This window comes from Onychomys torridus, chromosome 13, assembly GCF_903995425.1.
Source record: "Onychomys torridus chromosome 13, mOncTor1.1, whole genome shotgun sequence".
Classification (NCBI taxonomy): Eukaryota; Metazoa; Chordata; class Mammalia; order Rodentia; family Cricetidae; genus Onychomys; species Onychomys torridus.
Genome location: NC_050455.1, coordinates 66,258,108 through 66,276,784, shown reverse-complemented (window position 1 = coordinate 66,276,784; position 18,677 = coordinate 66,258,108). Strand labels below are relative to the sequence as shown.

General features: G+C 41.0%; 1 protein-coding gene across 2 annotated transcripts in view; it reads right to left on the bottom strand.

The window, feature by feature from the left end:
* Positions 1 to 18,677, bottom strand: part of Epg5 (ectopic P-granules autophagy protein 5 homolog) — a 100,388-nt gene that overhangs the window by 46,838 nt on the left and 34,873 nt on the right. For both annotated transcript variants that reach the window (XM_036204579.1, XM_036204580.1), the window contains exons 16-24: positions 17,874 to 18,133; positions 15,776 to 15,916; positions 14,036 to 14,180; positions 13,636 to 13,833; positions 12,853 to 12,963; positions 11,922 to 12,041; positions 6,790 to 6,956; positions 5,255 to 5,476; positions 3,658 to 3,781 (exon numbers count right to left, since the gene is read on the bottom strand). In XM_036204579.1, coding sequence (XP_036060472.1) covers positions 3,658 to 3,781; positions 5,255 to 5,476; positions 6,790 to 6,956; positions 11,922 to 12,041; positions 12,853 to 12,963; positions 13,636 to 13,833; positions 14,036 to 14,180; positions 15,776 to 15,916; positions 17,874 to 18,133 — 1,488 coding nt within the window. The remainder of the gene's footprint in view (positions 1 to 3,657; positions 3,782 to 5,254; positions 5,477 to 6,789; positions 6,957 to 11,921; positions 12,042 to 12,852; positions 12,964 to 13,635; positions 13,834 to 14,035; positions 14,181 to 15,775; positions 15,917 to 17,873; positions 18,134 to 18,677) is intronic.

Sequence of the window (18,677 nt, the reverse complement as noted above, 5' to 3'; positions counted from 1 at the left end):
GGGCAAGACAGTGAATGATTTAAATGAATGATAAATTAATCTGGGTTAGATTAAACCAGATTAAATTAATGCAAATTTACAAGAAATATAGGAGACAGAAAAATATGTAAAACTACACCATAAAGGTAAAATCAGCAAAGATTAGAATGCACAAACACGATGACAGAATGAGCCAGTCTCTCCATGGATAAACTGTAAAAGGAAGCAAAGAGCAAGAAAACCTACAGATGAAACAGACCCATCAACCACTCTATTCAAACTGCAAAAATCAATCAAAACAAAACCTGCAGAGCTGGTGAGACGGATTAGCCACCAAGCACACTTGCAGAGGACTTAGGCTTGGTACCCAGCACCTAAGTGTACCACGTGGTGGGTCACAATTGCCTGCAACTCCAGTTCCAAGGGATCCATCACCCTCTTCTGGCCTCCGTGGGTACACAGACTAATATGCAGGCAAAACTCATAACCAGAAAGTAAAAATAAATAAATCAAAAATAAATAAATAAATAAACCTTAACGACATTTATGAGACAACTGAATTTAACAGGCCCTAAGTCTGGTTTCCTCTATAGCTTATCTGCTACTCTACCAGAAGTTACCTGTAGACTAAATCTGGAGAACATTTGATATATAAAGATTTTAAAAGATAAGGGATACCATAACTCAACATTTACATCTTTCTTTATTTTTTGAAAACATTCTTAAGATTTAATTTTGTTACTTTTAATTACTTTAATTTAATCTTATACTTAATTATGCATCTGTGTGTGTGTGTGTGTGTGTCTGTGTCTATGGATGCATAGGAATGTGAGGGGATGGACAGGTACATTCATTGAAGCATTCTATTTTTCCACATGACAAAATATAGTCATTAAAAAGAGAAAATAGGCTGGGCATGGTGGCACACACCTGTAATCTCACCAACCAAGAGGCTGAGATAAGAGGGTTGCCCCAAGTTTGAGGCTAGCCTGGGCTACACAAAGGAAATCCTATCTCAAAAATTTAAAACAAAAAACAAAAAACTAAAAATAAAAAGGTGCAATAGTGGACTGTTCTTCCAAGTTCTGCACCCCACAGACCCCAGGGGTCGCTCACATTAGAACAGGCACTCTTCCAGAAACAAGAAGCCAGAAACAAAATACACTAACAATGTGGTTATGTGGGTCATGACTTACTTGCTCTTTCTGAACTTCAAATGTCCTAAGGATGTCTCTATGCTCAAGCTTCTCAATCAGGCATTGCTACCAAGTCCCAAATCACTAATTCCAAGCAAACTGCAAGACAAGATGCTACAGTTTCACTGAGGTCCTACTTACAGCCCTGTCCTGCTGCATCCAACTGTGGCAGATCCTGTTACTGTGTAAACCCACCTCCCTTAAATGGAGTGGCTCTGTCAACCTGTCTGCACCCAAGCTGAAAACACCTGACAGAGGCAGGTAAGTAAGACACAAAACAGCCCAGAACTTAAACTTAGACAAAAAAAGGAGTAGTGTGTCAAATGGTAAGCAAAGACTAATTTCAGGAGAGAGCAGTGCAGCTCACTGGGAAAGTCCTTGCCTTGCCCAAAGTTCTGGGTTCTAGCCACAGTATCTAAAAGAAGAAAGGAGGCAACAGAAACCATCACTTGTCTGGAGGCTAAGGAACCAAGAAAGTTATGGCATTTTTAAAATACTTTATTTCATAATTAATGTGTATATGTCCAGTGGGTATGTGCACATAAGTTCAGGATCCCCCAGAACTAGAGTCACAGGTAGTTATGAGTCACCTGACATGGGGCTAGGAATTGAATTTGGGTTCTCTACAAGAACAGTTTGGGCTCCTAACCAGTGAGCTAATTCTGTAGCCCAGCTGGTTACTATCTTTAAAGCAACCCTGTTTCTACCATTTGTAAAGGCTTGGGTAAAGACTTAGAATGCAGAGCACAAGAAGAAATGAGTGAGGCCAGCACACCAGAACTCAGGCCACCACACTCCCTTCTCTGTTCTCCTCACCTTTTCCTGCCAGCCTTATCTCTGAGGCTTACATGTCCTCTCTCCAGGTTGTTACACCTTTAGTCTGTTTCCTAACTTAACATTCTACTACCATTAAGCCCACTTTCTCTACCTGGCCATTCCTGAATTCTCCATCTCTTATCTCCCTCCAGGTTGCCTCCCTGACAGAGCTCTCATTTGAAGGCTACAGGCATTTCCTCTTCTCACATTCCTTTTCCTGGTAAATAGCTCTTCCAGATAACCCAAGTTGGTGTTGAGAGGACTAGACATTCTTATACATGTAATCAATTCAAACTCCTTCCTCTAGGGTTCAAGTGAGATTGCTCAGTGGGTAAGAGCACTAACTGCTTTTACAATTTCCAGCACCTACATCAGCTAGCTCACAACTGCCTATAGCTCCAGTTCCTGGGGATCTGATACCCTGTGGCCTCCAGCAGTAGTACCTGCCCACACATGGCACTTTTAAACTCACTCAGGCACACATACATATAAATAATAAATCATTTTTAATAGGCTACTCCATCTACTTAACCATTGCCATAGTTCTCTAAAGGCTTCAAAATAAAACCCAAGTTCTTTAGAAAGGTATCCATAGCCCGTAATGATTTCACCCTAGTTGGCATCTTTAGTTCTTTCTTCCTGTCCTGCTCAGCTGCCACATCCTCGCCACACCACTGTGGGCATGTTATAGTTTGGCATGGTTTAGTCTTTTATCACCTGACACCTTTTCTGTCACTCTCTATCACCATGTCTTTCCTCCAAACCTCACCAAGTTCCCACTGTGGTTCAGAGCCTGGCTCACAAGTTACCCCTTTCAGCCTGGGTCTCAATGGGTCCACAGAACACCACTGGCATATTACTCCCAGTCTTGATCACAGATGGGATCATTGCACGCTAGCTCTCCCACTTGAAAGGCAGGCAGGGACAGCAACAGATTTCTTTTAGTATCTTTGGCATTAATTACCTGGCACTCAATAAACACTGGTATAAGAAAGGGAAGAATAAAGGGAGGAAAGAAAGACAAATATGTCTACTGGAGATGAAATTCTATGTGCAGTGTGGAAATAGACAGGTTTAAGGAACCAAATGAAAATCCCCCATGTCTTAGAAGCTACTAAACTTCAGTAACTGCCAGAATTCAGCCCCTAGATAGAAATATCCTGAGAGAGGACTTCCTTCCTACTTTCAGGCCTCCTCCAGGCCAGCTACAGAAACTTGAAGAAAACTGGTACTAGAAGCTAGGGCTGAAAAAGAGTCAAAGACAGCGGTGTGTGCCAGAAAGAAGACCTATTAGGACACACAGCAAGTAGAATCAAGGGGCTCTAGAAACAGTCAGAACTAGACTCTGACAAGGACGCCTCTCCATCACCTCCCTGGGCTGACCTATGTCATACATGGACTTAAAATTCATTCATTCCTGTGCTTCTGATGATAGAGATGGCTGCTGAAGTATTCAGCTGGTCACACCTCAAATAACAGTCAGACAAAGGCTGTGTTTCTTCCTAAGGTTACAAAAATCCCTAGAACAAGCTTCAGACAAAACCCATCAAAATGACTGTGCATGATCACCATTCTGTATCAGTAAGCAGCTTCACTATTGGGTGATGACTGTGTAGTTCAATTTACATTTAGAAATGAAAAAAAAAAGGTATTGTCATCATTTTACCTGCTGATTCTGCATCACTTTTGCTAGCCTGTGAATATCATAATGCTTTGGTAAAGAAGGAATATAGGTATCTCCTTTTTGAAAATTTTCATCTTCTAGCCATAATATATATACATTGAAGAGCCTAAAAGATAAAAACACAATTACATAGAAGTAAAAAGATGTGCAATCAAATGACGTTTCTTATATTACTAAGAACTCTGGCACCACCATGTGAGAGTAAAGAAAGGCTTCCATGAAGAAATGTGTCTAGCAGATACTGGTTCTCCTAAGAAACTCGCAATGGGAGACCTCACATGCCATTAAAACAGGATCCAGCTTATGTAAAATGTCTGAAAGGGGACTCTGGGAGCCATGTTATAGATGAAGGAGTAAATGCAGAGACATACCTGGAGGAGAGCTTATACCACAGCCCTAGGATCTGAACTCAGAGCTTTGCTATCCTGGTTAAGTCAGACATAGCCAGCCTCAGTGCTTGGAAAATACCAAAAACTAGTTTCTATCCAATTGCAAGCACTTGCCAGCTTAACAGCAATGGCCACTCCTGTCTCAAGGAAACCATAAATAAAACCATGGATCTGTGCACCTTGTTCTCATTAAACAGGAATATTTTTTAAAAGCCAGGCTTACAAAGTATGCCTTTAATTTTAAATATATTTTAACAGTTTGTTTGTTTTGATTTTTCAGAGAACAGAGCCATCTATTAGCTAAGACCACTGGTATCCAAGGCATTGTTTGAACAACAGCATGGTGAAGGGGTTGGCAGACACAGATGACCAAAAGGCAGCCTGGGGTAGCTCTGGTCAACAAAGTGGAAAATTACCTCCTTTACCAGCAGTACAGTGTGTCAAGGAAGAGAGCTACAAACAAGGCTGGGGTATGCACAGATTTCTCTTCCAGCTCCTGACTCAGGAAGATAGGCACTTTCTAAACACCCACAGAGGGAGTGGAAGAGGGAGAGGGAGTATCAAAGACCCAAGATGTCCCAAGAGAAACCTTCTAGTAAAAGTGGTTCAAAATAAAATGGGGATGAGAGTCCTCTAACCACTCAGGATAAGCTTTGGGACCCCAGGGTCAAAGCAAGCCTGAGACCTGTGTTTCCTCACTTACCAAGGTGTTCTGTAATTGAGGACAATGCCTAACAGCCGTGTTTAAGAGATCTTGCTTAAAGACAATCATTTGGACTAAGTTAAATTTACAGGCAGAAACCACACTAACCAATCCTGGCTCACTCTGAAGTTCCAAACACTTAGGGACAGGCCATTGATAAGCCCCTAGAACCTGTCAAGCATCAGCACTTGGTCATTTCTTTCTTTTAACAGCTATTTAAAAGGCTCTGGAAGTTGTATGCCTGTTACAATCAATTTGTTTTGGCTTACTTTTATTTTCCCATAAGAAAAAGAAGGGTACCAGCCTTCTGGGTTATTACTCACACTCAAAGCTACATCCAAACAGCTGACTTACTTCTCATGAAAAACATTTCCAGGTATGAATCAGTGTCAAAGCTACATCCCAAATACAATCCAACAATTTAAGAATAACATCTGAGCTCTGTATCAAAGCCAACCACTCCAGCATTGTGTCTGTGCCACCTTACCTCACTAGCTCCCTGTGCAGCTCTGGAGAAGTCAGGTAACCAGGGGTACCAGCCTGCTGCTCTGCTGTCCCTTCACTGCCCTCTGCTGGAACACGGAGGGCCTTGCTTGCAGCATAGTGGAAGTCAGCCACCTCAGTCAGGCGTCTCTTCATGTCTTTCAACAAATTGATATGCGAGGGACTTTGAAAAAACCTTCTTCCAATACAACCGTCTACAGGTAACCTTAAAAGGTATGATAGGAGAGCCTAAAACCTTTGAGCAGAAAATGTTCTAAGTGGTATAACACAGCAGTCAATTAGCAAGTTACCTTGTTGTACCTCAAAGCTATTTTGAGAATCCAAAGAGATAGTATATTAACAGTTCCACTCAGCTGAGTCCATTTCTATGGTTCCAATTACCCATAGTCAACCATGGTACAAACAGGAAACTCCACAAATGAGCAATATATACTTGGTTTTACTTTCTGTTCCATTTAGTGTGTGTGTGTGTGTGTGTGTGTGTGTGTGTGTGTGTGTGTGTGTGTGTGTGTGTGTGTGTGTGTGTGTGTGTGTGTGTGTGTGTGTGTGTGTGTATATGTCTATTGCCCTTTTAGGAATTGGCCTTTCTCCTTCTACTGTGAGTTTCTGGGGTCAAACTCAAGTTATCAGGCTTGCACAGCAGATACCACTACCCCCTGAGACATCTTGCCAGCCCTACCAATGTACGTTTTAATCAACTTTTATCACAGAATACTGCTATACTGAGCTTTCTTTGGTAGCACATATACTAAACTAGTATACTGATGTAATTGTTTATCCCATTACTATGCTGTTTATCTCTTACTATGCCTCATTTTATAAAATGAACTTTATCATAGGTATGTATGCAGAGTATGTAGAGTTTGGTACCAAATGAGACTTCAAACATCTACAGGGCATCTTGAAGTGTGTCCCTAGAGGTAAGGGAAAACTGCTACAGGAAAATGGCCTTGAAAATAATGAAACACTACAAAGTCAGGGCATCAGTCTCGTTCGTGGAGAACTCGAAATCCAAAAGTCCTCCTCTTTCTTTATGTTTCAAAGGAGTAAAGGAAGGTTGTGGAGCTGGGAATGAACTAGGACTTGAAGAGCAGTGCTTGGTACCAGTGGACAGCTTGGGCAGGCCAGATTATCCTGCTGTTCAACAGAACCAAGCAACATCCCCATGCACAGCCAAGGGCTGCATTCCTATATCACTACTCTGTATAAGGTCCCCGTGCAGGCCTCAGGGAGGTCCCAGATGTAGCCTCAGTTTGGAGCATCTTCTCTCTCTGTGCACCTCCAGAGGTTCTCTGCTGAACCTTTCCCAGTTCCCAGGTGTTGTCCTGGACATGTTAGGAACAGAGGAGGGTAAAGAGAAGCTGCCACAGATACTCCAAACTCAGTTAAGATGAAGTATAATAAGCACTGAACACAGACTCCTAGCTATGTCAGAAGAGAATGACTATAACTCATCCTCCACAGCATACCGACTCAGAAGCGAGCTGACAGAAACTTACTACAGTACGGGTACCGTACCCATATTGTGGTCCTGGGCGGTGAAGATATAGGAGGAAGAACTTCTGCCAAATGAGTGGCAGAAGAGGATGGTCAGCAGGTGTGGCCAGAGCCTGGTGGGCCCAGCGATAAATCATCATTCTCTGCAGGGATGGGACGATGGGCAGCTTCAGCTGGAGCTGGGCTTTCTACAAGAGAACAGAACTTTGGCGACCCTCAAACAAACACAATCAAAACACTTTGCTCTAAAGTTAAACATTTTGCTTTCACTACAGTTAAAAAAAAAAAAAAAAAAATGTTATCAAAACAGTTTCCAAGCCCACTAGCTGGCATTTTAACCTCTTTGGCAACAAAACCTGAAGCCCAGTTTTCTACTGTGAAGATATGTCAAAGGCCCCAGAATCAAAATCTACCTGAGGAGTCATCTAAAGCACATGGATAGAGCTCAGTTAAGAGCATTTGCTTAGCATGCTAGAGACTGTGTTCAATCCTAGTACTGTAGTGAACAAAGCCTTTAGGAGGAGGATCAGAACTTCAATATCATCTTCAATTGCACTGTAAATTGGAGAACAGCCTGGGAATACCTAAGACCCTGTCTCAAACAAACTAACAAAAATTCTAAACTAACCTCATGTCCATGTCTGAAATTCCTTTGCATATAAAATATTATACAGAGGCTGGAGAGATGGCTCAGAGGTTAAGAGCACTTCCTGAGGTCCTGAGTTCAATTCCCAGCAGCCACATGGTGGCTCACAACCATCAATAGTGAGATCTGGTGCCCTCTTCTGGCCTGCAGGCATACATGCAGGCAGAACACTGTATAAATAATAAATAAATAAATCTTTAAATAATCCTTCTGTACATTGTGAAAATGTGTTGCTCTCAATGTTAATAAAAAGCTGATTGGCCAATAGCTAGGCAGGATTTTCAGGGCAGAAAGAATGCTGAGAAGAAGGGCGGAGTCAGAGGAGTTGCCAGCCAGACATAGAGGAAGCAGGACTGTGTAAGAAATGAGGTAACAAGCTATAAGCCACATGGCAGAACTTAGATAGGAAATATGGGTTAATTTAAGTTGTAAGAGCTAGTTAGTAATAAGCCTCAACTATCAGCCGAGCATTTATGATTAATATTAAGTATCTGTGTTGGTTATTTGAGAACTAGCAGGCAGGAAAGGAAAGTCCACCTAAATGGCGCACCCAAACATCCAACACCTACATCCACAAAAGAAATGAGAATGCTTTAAGAAGGTTCTAAACACACAAAAATGGAACCAAATGTGGCTTCCTAGTCTCATGTCTCTCATGCAGGCTGCAGTATAGAGATGTATCTCCTGGCAGCTGCCAGCATGCCATGAGCTAAGCCACATGGCAGATTCCCACAGTATCTCACATGGGCCATGGTACAGAGAGGCATCTTCCAGCTGCTGCCTGCAGGGTTGAGGTGCCAGCATGAGCTCCACCAGCTCACTTCATGGCAGGTTTGAGGTCTTGCTCATGTAGACAGAAAAGATAACAGATATGCAGTAAAGACAGATTCAGACAGAAGGTGGGGGGACCCTAAATGGGTTACAGTGTGTTTAAAAATGTACAAAGTCTTGGGAGAGAAATAAAAAAGATATATACAGTCATAAAAAAGCATAGTTTTAAAATAATAAAATCCTTAAAAAGGGAGTAAATAGAAAAGAAAAAAGTCACATAAAGATGGGAAATACACAGAGAGTCTGGATCCTATATGTTATTGTGTTGTCTTTGAATTTTTTGGCTGCTAAGAGATAACACATTATAAAAGCTGCTAGATTAAACCAACCTATATATTTTAAAAATATCTTGACTTCAAAATTTAAGTCAAAGGTGTGTTGCTTTGGGGGAGAGGTTATGCTTTTATTGCCACAAAAAATGAGAAGCTATAGATTCATTCCAGGTTAAAGATGATCAGGTATGATTAGAGAAGACACCCTGATCCTGGCTACAAACATAAAATAATAATAATAATAAACCTAGAAGAACTACAAGACATGTAATATATATTTGCCCAAACATAAAACAAAAAATCATCTTTAACTGACTTATGCACACTACATATTCCATACTTGCAATATATGTTACCTTTAAAAGTTTATCTATTTTCAGAACAAGGGGACCAGACACCAATAAAAAGAGATGGCCTAGGTGATCCAGCATTTTTAAATGCTGTTGCAGTCTGCTCAAGACTTTGTTACAGTCTCCTCAAAATTCTGCATCCAAAACAGCTTCAAGGCTGCTGGCTCAGATAGTCCAACCTCATGCTACTTTAGCAAGGACTTCATTATTATCCCAATCATCAGGGATGATTTTCTCAAGGTTCCCCTAAAGATGTCAATGCCCCCAAACAGGAAGATGTCTAGAGAATGTTGTCCACATTCCCAAAATATTGGTTTATGGATGTTTGTTATCATTTAAGGGAAGTTGGTTACAAGTTGTTGTTGGTCATATTTAAAAAAAAAAAAAACTAGACAAAGGAGTTAAATTCAAAGATCTCTTTCTAAAGGAAAAAAGGGGAGATATAATAGAGAAATTATGAGATAAAAGGGTAGATTATTGAATCTACTTTAACCAAAAAACAACTATTAATCTCAAAATATTTTACATTAGTATGAATTTTGTACATATTGATACAAATTTAAAATTATTTTGCTATACTATATGTATGCTTCTACTCTTGTTTAGGGTATTGTATTTATGCAACTCATTTAAAAATGGAATGTATAATTTAAAAATACAGATTAACAGTCATCTATAATAGTCAAACTAGTCATGTTGGGTATCTTTTCAAGGTCATAAACAGATATATTTAGATAGCTAGCCGGTCTTCAAACACTTCAAAGACCCACAGAATATGGCATTTAATATGTTTAATAATCTAAGGTTTTCATAACAGTCATATAGCACCAATTTACTTCAAAAGAAGATGATAAGTATTGAATAACCTTTGTTATGGAGTTTGCTTTCTTTATGGCAAAAATTAGCCACCAGTCAAAAAACTGCCTTTGCCTCAAATTGGACATGCAGAACACAAAAGAAAATGACTTCCAAACTTTGCTAAGCCAAGGCAGGTCAGTCCTTCAAAATTCCTGCTTCACAGAGAAGTCTATCAGATATTCTAGGCCTGTAGACCAAAGATGGATGCCTCAACATTACAGAAGAACCTAGGATGACTGTCCAGGCAGCCAGTTGTTTTTGTCATTTCTTAGTTTTGGAAGTTGTTTGCTCTACACTTCCTGCTTACTCAGGTAATATATCCATCTCAGATCTCTGATGGAGTTGAAGACTAGATAGTTATAGTTTTCCTTGTTACCAAATTCAGAAAAGAAACTCACAAAAGAGGTGTAAAGTGTATAAGGTTGAAAGACATAAAAAGATAGTTTTGGGGGTTGGGGATTTAGCTCAGTGGTAGAGCGCTTGCCTAGCAAGTGCAAGGCCCTGAGTTCGATCCTCAGCTCAAAAAGAAAAAAGATAGTTTTGGGTTGGTAATGCAAGTTAAGATAGAAAGTGAATTAAGTACAAAACTTTGGACTCACCAAGATAGAATAGATAATGGAATATTTTCTCTAAATTTGCCAATACTGGATATTGTAACTGTAATTCTTACTTGATAACTGTTTTGTTGTATATAATTTAGCTATGTTAAAGTTAAAACCTTTCTTTTTATTTAGATAAAAAGGGGGAAATGCTGTGGAATAATCTTGTACACTGTGAAAATGTGTTGCTCTCATTGTTAATAAAGCTGATTGGCCTATAGCTAGGATTTTCGGGGCAGAAAGAATGCTGGGAGGAAGAAGGGCAGAATCACAGGTGTTGCCAGGAGACACAGAAGGAGCAAGACAGGTAAAGCCACAAGCCACATGGTAATACACAGATTAACAGAAATTGGTTAATTTAAGTTGTAAGAGCTAGTCAGTAATAAGCCTGAGCTATTGGCCAACCACTTGTAATTCATATTAAGTTTCCATGTTGGTTACTTGGGAGCTGGCAGGTGGGAAAGAAAAAAGAAAAGTCCCCTTACAATACTATCTTCCAGTCATGACATGGCTCTGGCATTCTAGAACCAACATCAGCATATTGCACACAATTTGTATAACACTGGGTCCAAAAACACCCTATCATGGAGGGAGGAGAAGTTCAGAAGGCTCTTCCCTCCCTTTGGATGAAGGAAGAGAGAGAAAGAAACCTGTTTTGGTTGTGGGGGAGGGGGGTCCTTCAGTTGAATTTGGCAACGTACCCATGCTCCTGTAAGCAAACCTAATTAAACTTATGAGATCACGGGGAGAAAAAAGGACGGTAAAATGGAAAGGAACCAGCTAGGAAGCAGAAGGGATGAGTAGGATAGAATGAGGATGAAAGTAACAGAAAGAATATTACCAAAATACAGTATAGGTACATATGAGACATCCATTATGATCACTAGTACATGCTAGCAAAAACTTAAATAGAATTTTAACTTAATAGAGAAAAGCAGTCGAATGATAGAGAAACCAAAAATGAAGCTGTCAAATTTTATCAATCCTGAAAATCTAGATTTTTTTCAAAGGTAGCTCTGTTTAACAGCTCTGACTGTCCTGGAACTCACTCTGTGGACCAGCCTGCCTTTGACCCCACGTGCTGGGGTTAAAGGAGTAGGCCACCACCTCCCAGATGAAAACGTAGATTTTAATAGGGCTCTCAGGGACTGAAGAATTCCTTGACAGGCTCTGTAACCTGAAAGCAAAGCCTCCACTACGGTCCTATAGTATATCTCTAATCTGAAGCCTTAGCCCAGCCTATTTCACACACTGGTCATCACAAGTTTTTAAAAAAAATTCCTCTTTCCAACCCAGGTTCAGAGATTCAAAATCTCTGAAGCAAGCACCAGAAATCTGATTTTTAACAAGTTTTAACAAGGAATTTATTTGGGATATATTTGGGACATAAGGACAGCCACTTCATAGCAACAGCAATCCCCTACATTCAGACTAGAAAGACACTCCTCCAAGATAGGTGGAGACTCTGAGAAGCCAACACAGCCTTCGGTTCCACAGGATTTTAGATGCTGAATGGAGGAGTTAACAGGCTGCAGCGAATGGCTCAGTCAAGAGTGTAAGCACCTCCTGTAACTCAAATGCAGAACTACGACTGTACCTTTAGAGCTTGGTCAGGGGTAAAAGCATTTATAACCAATTCCCCTTCGACAACTCTTCGGAGCTGAGAGTCCTCTTCAAAGATGGATTCCATGTTCAGCACAGTCCATGCAAACCAAACCTATAACACCAAGCAAAGGGGAAGGAAAGAAGCCACTATTCCAGTTGATGAACATACCCTGCTCATAAGTTTAAGTCTTTTTTAGGGCTGGAGTTATGGCTCAGTGTACAGCATTTGCCTAGCTTGTGCATGCATGTCTCTGGATTTGATCAAAATAGCACTGCAAACGCACACATGCAGATGTCAGGCAACAAATATTGAGCTTCTAAACTTCCCATGTACTTCTTACGTATCTATGTTCTTGTCACATGTATACAATTAGACAAAACAAGTAACTGAAAAGTATTAAATTCTTCTAGGGGGAAAATGATGAAGATTGCATTTAGGGATAGAATGCTATACTAGAGAATGTTCTAGAGCTAGGCAGGAAAGATGGCCCTTCAGTCTCAGTGAGGCAGAAAAGCAGAGGTGGAGAGACAGGCATCAGTCTACGTAGCAGTGAGGAGCTGGTGTCAACTCAATCCCAGGAAGACCTCAGCTCACAGGCTGAAGGATGTTACTACTGGCTTAAGGGATGAAACAGACACGACCTTATACAGTCTGAGGCCAGCTATAAGGATGAGCACTAACACACAGTAAGTGCTGACTAAGGTCTGAGTGCTTTACATTCAGGCTCCATTACAGTCTCATCTGAGAATGAGGAAACCGAAGACAGAGATATAAGCAAACAGCCCAAAGCACAGAGCCAGCCAATGGCAGAATCACTCTGAAACCTGAGCCACATGCCCCTAACACCCATATTTGATCTCTCTCCAGCCCCGACCCAACCTCTGTAAGGATGGTAACAAATGGTCCTCAGTAGGCTTCATACCTGCGTGGACATGGACAAGCCCTCCACAAAGGAAGGCGTGATGTTGCCTGCCACAATCCAGTTCACCAAGGAAGAGAGCAGACTTCGGTCACAGTGGTAACCCAAAGCATTCTACATGAGGGAAAACGAGCAAGAGAGCCTTTAAAAACCCTCTCATGGACTTGGGTATTAGCAGTTGACTCTACATGGGAAGATTCTAACAGGACAGAGGTGTCATGATGTCGCTGAATTCAGTTTCAAGTGTTTCATTCAGAATTTGGCTCTATGTTCATCAGGGAAGTTTGCCTATGATTTTTTCTTCATTGTCTCTTTAACCATTTTTAGTACCAGAGTAACATGGCTTTTTAATTTGAGGAACATGAGGAACAGTCTGGAGGGCATTGCAGTTAGTTCTTTAAAAGGCTAAGAGAGTTGAGCAATGACAGAGTCATGAACAAAGTACATGGTGTACATGTACAAAAATATTATCCTGAATGCCATGACAATGTATACAATATTAATTGAAAAAAAAAAAAAGATTTCCAGAATGGGACTGTCCACTGCAGTAAAACCAGGGTGCATCGCGGAAACATGTAATGAGCATTACAGACCCCCTTGGTATACTCCTCTACACACTCCCTGGGATCTGTGCCAGTGGACTACGGCTACTGAGATGATACATTACGGCATAGTCTATAATTTAAAAAATGGGCTGCCACAGATTATTACCAGGAACTGTATAATTAAGAGATCCTTTTAGCAGCTAGTATCTAGCCAATGGCTGAAACATAGTTTCTTAGTTACCTTGTGCTGTTGGTAGAGCAATTTCTGCACACAGTCTTCCTGCGTCAACTGAAAAGCCGCTTTACACAAGTGGTCCATGAGGAAGAGAATAGGCTGTTCTCGGTACCAGAGATGCTGGCTTATGAGAGCCTGGACCCAGAACTCCAACACAGCCACAGGACCTACTTCATTAGGCTGCGTGCTCACACCTATGTGTGCCTGTGAAAAAGAAGAAGCTCAGGTGATATGGAAGGTTAACAACCTCCCTCCCTCCCACTGCTAAAACACATGAAATGCTATCTACTTCCATGAAAGTCCAACTCTAACAGCCTTCCTCTACCAAGAGATTGGAATGCCCATATCATAAGAGTTCTGTGGGAAGAGGAAGAAGAGCATATTATGAATCTGTAAAAGCCCTGACCTGGATCATGCTATTAAGAAGCTTCACGTTGTTCCCGTGGCTGGTTCCTGTCAGATGCTGTGCCACCTTCTGAGTAACCTGCTGCGTGACCCCCTGAGGAACACCACTGTCCAAGTGTAGGAAGAGGAGAAGGTTTGACATAAACCTGTGGAATGCAAAGGATCACACCCTTTACCTTCCAATCAAGCAGAATTTCAAGCAGTTCTGGGTGGGGTTCTGTTTGTTTGTTTTTCTCTTGCTATTTTGAGACAGAGTCTCATGGAGCCCACTAGCCTCTGCCCAGCAGACCTCCTGAAATGCTGCGATTACAGACGTGTACCACCATAGCAGACTTTGGGCAATGGGTAGTGGGTGTCTAGGGACGGACCGAGGGCTGCGAGCATGCTAGGCGAGTGCTCTCCCACTGAGTTATATACCCAAAGCTCTTTTCATTACCGGCAGGTAATTACTTACGAGGCAACAGAAAAAAGTTACACTGGGTCCATTTTCCACAGCACTATATAGGGATTCTGACAAATCTTCAAGGATTTCAGAAGAATAAAGTCTTCATATTTAATGGGACTAAAAGGAATAATATCTCTCTACAACACTGTAATGAGCACACCCAAGTCATATAAATACAGACAAGTTAAAGAGCCAGAATTAAATACTTCAAAATGCCCTTATCTCTCCATATCTCAGACCTCTAAGCAGAGATGTTTCCAAGTTATTTAGTTGCCAAACTTCCCTGAGTGTGCAGGATGCTAATTTAAATTATTTAAAAGTATCCCAACCCTGACCCTTCTACTAAGGTCAAATCTCCAGGCATCTGGGAATTCATATTTAATTAGTTGCCTCAAATCTGAGACATACTGAATCAATGCGTTCAATAAAAAGCTGATACCACCCTTACTCCTTTGCATGCACTACTTGCTCTAGTATTGCTGGGTTTCCCCTTTCATTGCTCTTCATGAATCCAAGATGATCAACTCCCTGCCTCCTGGACAGGTCATCTCTTCCCACTTTCCCATTCGTTCACCTGCTCACAACTCACGGGCTACATAAAACAGTATGTTTTGGTATTGTTACAATTGCTGCTACAAGTAAAGACCACTACTCCAAGAGCCTACAGAAACAACTGTTCTTTTACTTACTAATGGGCTTTCTAAGCAATTCTAAATTAAGTGAGCTAGGAAATACCTTTTAGAACAATAAACTAGAATCATTAATCTAAACAATGTTCATCAACCACATCCTAAACAAGAGTATAGACGTTTTTCTGTCTCTTAAAAAAAAAAAAAAAAAGAAAAACAAGCAAACAACAACAATCCTTGGGGGCTGGGACGATGCTCAGCAGTTAAGAGCACGACTACTCTTGCAAAGGAGCCACATCAGGTGACTTACAACCAGCTCCAAGGGATCTCTGACACCCTCTTCGGCCTCTGCAAGCACATGCCCATACCGCCACACAGATTTCCAAAGTACATGAAATTAACAATAAAAATAAATGGTAAAAAGAAAAAAGAGGCAGACAGTCAGTTAAACTGAAAAAAAGCAGTAAAATGAAAAAATACAAACTACAGTTCAAATGTACTGGAAAATAATGCATGTGCTTCTGCAAACCAAGAAAAACAAAACAACAGCAAAAAATGACTGAGCAGCCAACCAGTGAAAGAAAAACCATTCCCTTTTAATTTGCCCTAAAAAGCAGAAAACATCATTTCTACTTTCTGGGTGTTTCTGTCAGCAGAATATACTCACTGCTCATTCTTCAGAAGGTAATACTGGCAAGGATAGAACATGGGTAGAATCTTATCTAGGACATGGACCACAGCTCTCAAATGCCTTGACTGGACCAGAATTCCCAACAGTGGGATACCTTCCGCACAGAACTTCTCAATGCTACAAAGAAAGGGGAATGTAAGTACTCAGTAGCTCATTCATAAAATTGTATTCCTCCAATGAAATACAAGCTTACAATACCCGGATTATCTTAACCAACACACAGAATTACTACAATCATAACTTAGAAATACAAAGAGTTCTTAAAATCTCATCTATATTTTCATCTCATTAGATGAGGAAGGTGAAAATATTGTGCCCAGATTACATGATGTCCAGGAACAAGATGAGAACCTACAACTCGCCTGACTTAAGTGTCCCTGAAACCACTACAGTCAAGGAGAAATTATAAAGTGAGCTCAGCCTGTCAGCCTAAACTGCAGTGTGTTGAATACATTTTCTTTGCCTTTGAAATAATTTCAAAAAAATAATATAGATAATATTGTATTATATATATGGGGGAAATAGATGTTGATCCATGTAAAGATAAAATGTTTCATTCTTACAACGGCACAATACTGTTGCAGAAGACTTAAGGGAAATTAGGAGAAATATATTCAATGGTAATCTTATAGCATCATTTTCAAATAATACAGATAGCCAGGTGTGGTTGCATATGCCCTTAATCCCAGCAATCAGGAGGCAGGGCCAGGCAGACTCCTATGAGTTCAAAGCAAGCCTGGTCTAAACAGAGAGTTCCAGGCAGCCATGGCTACACATGGTAAGACCCTGTCTCAAAAACTCAAAATTAAAATAAGAAGAAGAACAACAATGACTGGGCAGTGGTGATGTATATAAGTATGTATGTATGCATGTATTTTAGAGCTTATATAAATATAACCTCTAAAAAGAAAGAAAAAGAAAAGTATTGAACAGAATAAAGGACTGGAGTGGTTAAGAGCATGTATTCATGCATTTCTCTTCCAGAAGGACAATTCCCAACAGCCACTTCAGGCCTGTATCCAGCTTCAGGATTCTGGCCTACACAGGTACCCACACACATTATGGCATACACATACATATTCATATTATTTCTTTAATTAATATAAATCTTAAGAAATATATTTTAAAAGCAGCATTTTAGCATGACCACTATCCTGGGTGACTTTGTGACTATTATTCCCTGCACTCCCCATAACATTACACCTGTGTACATCTAAGTTTCTGTGTGCTCCACCCCCCGAACCCCAGCCCATAAGACTGCTTTAAGTTACATCTCTTCTTTTCACAGATTGTAGCTATGGAACCAATTCCAAAGGGAAACACATTCTCTCTTTCACTTCCATCAGTAATCAGTATGTAGTACAAAAAGAACCTGGCAATGAGCAAGAACTACAGTCCCAGAATGGATACAGCATCCGGGGAAATCATGAAACAAGTTTAGAGAAGTACAGTCAAAGAATTAACAAGCCAGACACTGTTGTGAGTACGCAATGAGTGTTTTGTCTAACTCACCTTCATAAAACCAGTCAACACAGTCATTTCCATTCAGAGGTGAAGAACCTGGGCTTCAAGAACCTATTGTGGCACTAGAGCTCCTGGAACAACATGTGAGTGCGACCTGAAGCCTAAATAACCACCCTCCTTCTCTAGAACAATTCTAGATGGAGTCCCTCTCACCTACTTTCCAGCCTGCCCTACTGACATCCATCTCTGTTCAACAGGAGCCTTCGGCTTCAGTTAAGAGTACTTCCCCATCTTCCTATCTCACCTCCTCCCCATCAGGCCTTCTTACACTCATCCATTCTACCAGCATTTATCAATGTCCACTGAGTACAAGTCCTACACACACAAAGGAATGAGAAAAGTCTTCAGATGTGTTAAAACTACATATTTGTTGAGGCAAATGAACAGAAATGAATTTGGGCATGATTTCTCCCTTTACAACAAAGCTCATTATTTGACTCTAATTAACTGACGCCCTATGGTTTAATGAAGGCCTCACGATTGGGATGTGAAAATATGAGATTCTAGAACTCCTACCTTCAAGGTACCCTAGAGGTTCAACTTACAGTACCTGTGGCCAATAGCTGTCACAGCTAAGGCAAGATAGCAGCCAATGGGCATGCCTGATTTCACAGCCTTCAAGAGAGGATGAAACATGGGTGATTCTGTCATGTCAGGTCCTGTGCTGGAGAAGGGAACAACTGGGCAATTCTGCTGTGCTCCAAAATCATTTTTGTGTAATTTTAACCTCAAGATCAAGTTCCAGGCCCACTGGTTAAATGAGGTCTCAGGAGTCTCTCCATATCGAACAATACTGGCCAGGTATGAAACCTACAACAACCATTCATTTTAAACAGTGTCAGTCCTATGCAAATTAAATAGTAACTTCACCTCCCCCTCTGTTTGTGATCAACGGTGCTCTGAGAAGAGAAGGCACGCTACCTCCTTTCAGTTGGTGTGTGCTGCACTGTGCGAAAGCAACGTCCCTCTCGCAGCCCTCACTCTCGCAGCCCCCCTCCACTGACTGGCCTTGTGAACCTGACCCCAGTTCAAACAGGCGAATATAAAGGCTGACACTCAAGATCACGGTGCTAGCAAACACTCTGAACAAGTCAGAGTCGGGGCCTCGCTGACAGCACCCACCAATTCAGCAGCATAAAAGTGACGTCAAGCCATTGATAATTTAACCACCGACCTGCAACGGTTTAAGAAATGTCACTCAGGTCTCCTGAGTTGTACATGTGAGCTCCAACACACCCCTATAGCTCAACTCAAATTCTCAAAGACTAAAGGTCACAAAAGGATTACTTTTGCATGTGTGATGGGGCAGGGCTTTAATCCCAGAATTTGGGAGGCAGAGCCAGGCAGAGACCAG